Source organism: Notothenia rossii (genome assembly GCF_949606895.1).
Source record: "Notothenia rossii genome assembly, chromosome: 3".
Classification (NCBI taxonomy): domain Eukaryota; kingdom Metazoa; phylum Chordata; class Actinopteri; order Perciformes; family Nototheniidae; genus Notothenia; species Notothenia rossii.
In genome coordinates, this window is record NC_136901.1 from 30,157,799 (window position 1) to 30,162,227 (window position 4,429).

Genomic DNA, 4,429 nt, shown 5'->3' on the forward strand with positions numbered 1-4,429 from the left:
GGAGGAACAGGAAGTGATCAGCTCTGTTGTTGTGGACACAAGATGATGTGGGAACTTCGAGCTATAGGCTACTCACTATGGACATATGGGTATAGTCTAGCTACAGCATATCCCGTTATAAACAAGTCTTATGCCTAAACGGTGTGAACTGACTTGGATAGACCAACACAAAACTCTTAGGAAACATGTTTTTAATACGTTTCTGCGGAATAAATGTAAGGATGTCAGTCACCCTTTTCTGGTAAAAAAAAAAAAGAGGACTGAGAGATACAGACAGTAGCAGCACCGCCCTGCCAATAGGTGGCATCGACTACACCAAACGGTTGCATCGCCGCCGCCAAAAGAGGAAGTGGTCGCGTTCTGATGACAGCTTTTGCCGCGACATTCAAAATGGAAGTATAGCTCGGGATATAAAAGAGCTCTCTGTAACAGCGGCAGTGTTTTTTCTGCTCTCAGTAGAAGAACAGGTGTTTTTCAGCTTTCTTTCGGTGTGCACCAGGTGTGTTTACCCTGACAATGCTGAAGAAGAAGGCCAGCAGCGCAGAGAAGAGGCGGAAACAGTCTCAGACCGAAGAGCGAGCCGACAACAACAAACGCAGATGTGCGGATGCTAACTCCGAGGTAACAGCTTAAGCTAGTGTCATGCTAATGTAATGCTGTGTTTAACAGTCGGAATATATTATAATATACACGATTCTGTAAACTGACACCAAAATACATATTTGATTAATTACTTTTCATGGTTACCTTTAGGTGAGATGTATATTAAATCCATGATTAAGAACGTATGTTTTGTGTATTAGCATTAGACTACCTGGTTCTGATACTGTCAGAACTCTCAGTTAGGGTTCTGAAAGTTTATCAAATAAAATATATTAAAACCTTTTTAAAAACGTTAGAACCCTGTGGGTCTGTTGTCAGAGTCATGTTAGATATGCCGAACATTAAACATTTACCAGACTTTGGTAGTTTTTTTTTAATGAAGTTTGCTGTTTTCATTTTTGATAGTGTGTTGATCAATGGCAACCAATATATACCAAACAGTGAATTGACGTTTTTGATCATTTGTATGACAAAGCCTTAAATTACATTTATAATCAGCGATTTCTACCCCACGTGAAGTCTTTAAATGTCTAGTGTTCTTAGTCTTAAAGTCCATAATCCAAAATTGATATGTATGACACAGGAAATCAGAAAAGAAATCCCCTCACTTTAAAGCTTGAATAAGAAAATATTTGAATAGTTACACTAATTCTGCAACAACAAAAACTGACAATCGAAAAATATTTCTACTCGTTTATTTAGATTTTTTGGGGAAAGTAAAACGGAGTTTTTCAATTACTTGGGTTGTAGGTTAGCCTACGGGCATGTTATTTAATTCCAAGTTTGTTTAAATAACATGGGAAAGCTCTTGCAATATAATATAAAATTATAACTTAATTTAACTAAATATAACTTACACAAAAAGTCTAAATGGTCCACATACTGTTTGAGCTACTAATCATTTTGGCACAGTGTTAACATCTTTATTGTTTATGTACCTCCAGAGTAACATGTTGGTTTCTTGCTGCAGGGCTCTAAGGATGATATGGCGGACGCAGAGCTGGACCGGATCGGCAGCGACATCGAGGAGGGGGGGCTGGACCTCAGCCTGGCCTTCCAGCCCATCACCGCCTACGTCGCTGACAAGAAGGAGATGTTGCAGCAATGTCTGCACGTCCTCGGGGAGAAGAAGTTACGCAAGATGCTGCCCGAGGAACTGAAGGTGAGGGATTGAGTCTGAATACTAATTCATGATCTGTGCATGCCTGGATTAAGATAAGCAGGATGTCAAATAAAAGTTTGAACTTGTATGATTTCAATTGCTGAAAAAAAGGGTACCTTCCATTGATCAGGAAGATTTGTGGAGAAATCAGGCTAATTTCTCAACATATTCGTTTACATTTTGGACCTCTCAAATGGTCTGTACACCACAATAAAATGTATTTTGCGTTGACACTGTATTTACTGACTTCAGTTTTGGATTTAAGGACCACATTTTGTGTTGTAAATCAACATTTGTGGCCATATTCTGTACTGTTGGACACAGCACCATTCATCTGAAAAGCAACACCACCTTGAGATAGGGATCATTGCATGAAAAGGTTTGTTCCATGACTTTTATTGTTTTATGCCACCTTTTTAGTTTTCCAGGTCACATAAGTCAGATAGAGAATTGCTACTCTTTATTTTAGTTATTGAACATACTTTACCTTTTTAATCCGTATCTGTAAGGTGTGTGCCAACTCAATACATTGTAAACATGTGTTAATGAAATGTATCATGTATTACATACTTGGCTAAACTAACAAATATAAGCTATACAGATAGAGTAGTAAGACTGTATGATTCTGCTTTATGCTCTGATGTTGTTATAGCATCCCATCGTTAAAGACTCTATTAAACACATTATCATTCACAGGACTGTAATTTAGAGGAAATCAAAAAGATGTGCTGGGATCAACTGGAGCCCATCTCAGAGCAAAATCTCATTCAGATTCTAGCAGGTAAGAATTAAAGTCATTTAGCTAGGTTTTCTTACGAACTATCTTGAAACAATATTTCAAACGCTGCATTATCAGTCCCTAAAGCTGTTGGTTGTTCTTTAGGGGAAGACCTGACATCTGGAAACACAGAGGAGACTTTAGAAAGCCAGTGAGTGAAATGACTACATTTCAGAATACAAGTGCTTTTTTTCATGAAATGATACGGCGGCCGACAGGTGCCAACGCGCTACAAAACATTTCCATTAGGAGAAAGCGCTGCAGCTTAAGAAACAATGCAAATATAAAAACACAAATGTGCCGAAACGCATGCAAATTAAGAAACATATTCACCAACTTGACAACACATGCAGAACTTAAAAAATGTTCACCAACTCGCGCAGCGTTGACTAAAAGTGCTGCATAAACGCTGCAAATACAAAACGCTGCAAGAAGCTCAAAACACAACACAACACAACACAGCGGAGCGGAGGCGCTTTTAGTTAACGCCGCGCATGTATGGTCAAGATTTCTGTATGTTTGCATCGATTTTTGAAACTGCAGCGTCCCTCCGAATGTAAGTGTTTTGGGCCACCTTACATATCCCATACTTTAATATGATCATTTATTTTTTCCTCGGTCAAGGCAAGACAATAATGTGGACTCTACATCTAGCTTAAAAGAAACTGCAAAACCTGAGGACCCTAAACAAGGTATTTCATATGCTAGGTACACTAAACTAAAGGAAACCTATTTAATAGGAGCATTTCAAATAACAATGTGTAATTCTCTCCACAGAGGGATCAGGAGAGGAGAGTGACGTCCTCAGTATAAACGCAGACACTTACGACAGTGACATAGAGGGACATAAAGAGGAGCAGGGTAAAGCTGTGGAGGGGGAGGTAAAGGCAGCTGCTGTAGACCCAGCTTCTGTAAACCCAGCTGCCGTAACCACAGCTACTATAAACCCTGCCCCCCCCACTGTCCCACCTGCAGAAGCAAAGAAAGACCTGCAGAGCGACATAGACCGGAGTGTCAGTGAGATCTTAGCCCTCTCTGCAGGCACAGAGGAGGCTAAGGAGCAGAGTGTGGCCCCTCCTCAGTGCACTGATGTTAGCTCACCTGTTCCCCCCGTTTCAGGCCGGGCCCTTGCAGGAGGCCCCCCTTCCCTGCAGCAGCTGGAGCTCCTGGAGCTGGAGATGAGGGCCAGAGCCATCAAGGCCCTGATGAAAGCTAGTGATGGGAAAAAGCTTTGTGTGGCAAAAAATGTGTAGTATGCTTTATTTGTTGTTGGTTTGCAGATTTAAAGACTTGTGTTATTACTCCATATTGGAATGATTCTGTAGACTGTTTAACGCAGAATAGAACACATCTGATATGATTAACATTATGGGGTCTGCCCATGTACTGTTGTATTTGGCCACTAGATGGCAGTGTGCACCTGCAGTACAGTTGAGGTGATGTGTCTGAAGAGCAAGAGGAGGTATCTAGTATCTACTCACATTACAGACGAAATGCACACGTTTGTTTTTTTTAAACATAATGTTATTTTGATTTACAATTTGTCCTTGTTTGAGTTTCTGACCATATCAGTAGGATATGTTAATAAATAAAAAGACAAAGTTTTAGCAGCAGCAGTGTTGTGAGGTCATTTACCTGGTTTGTTTCTTTACTGAACTCTTGTTTTAGTAATGCTCAAGTAAAAATAGTTATATCTTTCTAGTTTTTATACTCTAAATATTCAAGGGATACTCAACCCACAAAAAAGAATCATTGGCTGAGGATGCAGAGCGCCTGATTAAGCGTGATATTGTTAATGGGAAGTGTTTCAACGTAGTGCAGTTTTAATAGATGTGCAGCTTAAGTTCATTGAGATTGTGTAAGGATGTTTTTCTTAAAGGTGGGGT

The 4,429-nt window shown here is 39.9% G+C and overlaps 1 protein-coding gene across 1 annotated transcript; it reads left to right on the plus strand.

Moving 5' to 3' along the window:
• The first annotated feature begins 335 nt into the window (after positions 1–335).
• Positions 336–4,156, plus strand: caap1 (caspase activity and apoptosis inhibitor 1). Its single transcript, XM_079669516.1, has 6 exons — positions 336–621; positions 1,574–1,765; positions 2,462–2,546; positions 2,649–2,694; positions 3,168–3,235; positions 3,321–4,156. Exons 1-6 carry the CDS (start codon positions 517–519, stop codon positions 3,794–3,796), a joined length of 972 nt encoding a protein of 323 aa, XP_079525642.1. The 5' UTR covers positions 336–516; the 3' UTR covers positions 3,797–4,156.
• The last annotated feature ends 273 nt before the right edge of the window (positions 4,157–4,429 follow it).

Coding starts and splice junctions, on each gene's coding strand:
- caap1 (XM_079669516.1), top strand. CDS start 517: ATGCTGAAGAAGAAGGCCAGCAGCGCAGAGAAGAGGCGGAAACAGTCT. Junction 2,547..2,648: donor TCTCATTCAGATTCTAGCAG/GTAAGAATTAAA, acceptor GTTGTTCTTTAG/GGGAAGACCTGACATCTGGA. Junction 2,695..3,167: donor GAGGAGACTTTAGAAAGCCA/GTGAGTGAAATG, acceptor TCCTCGGTCAAG/GCAAGACAATAATGTGGACT.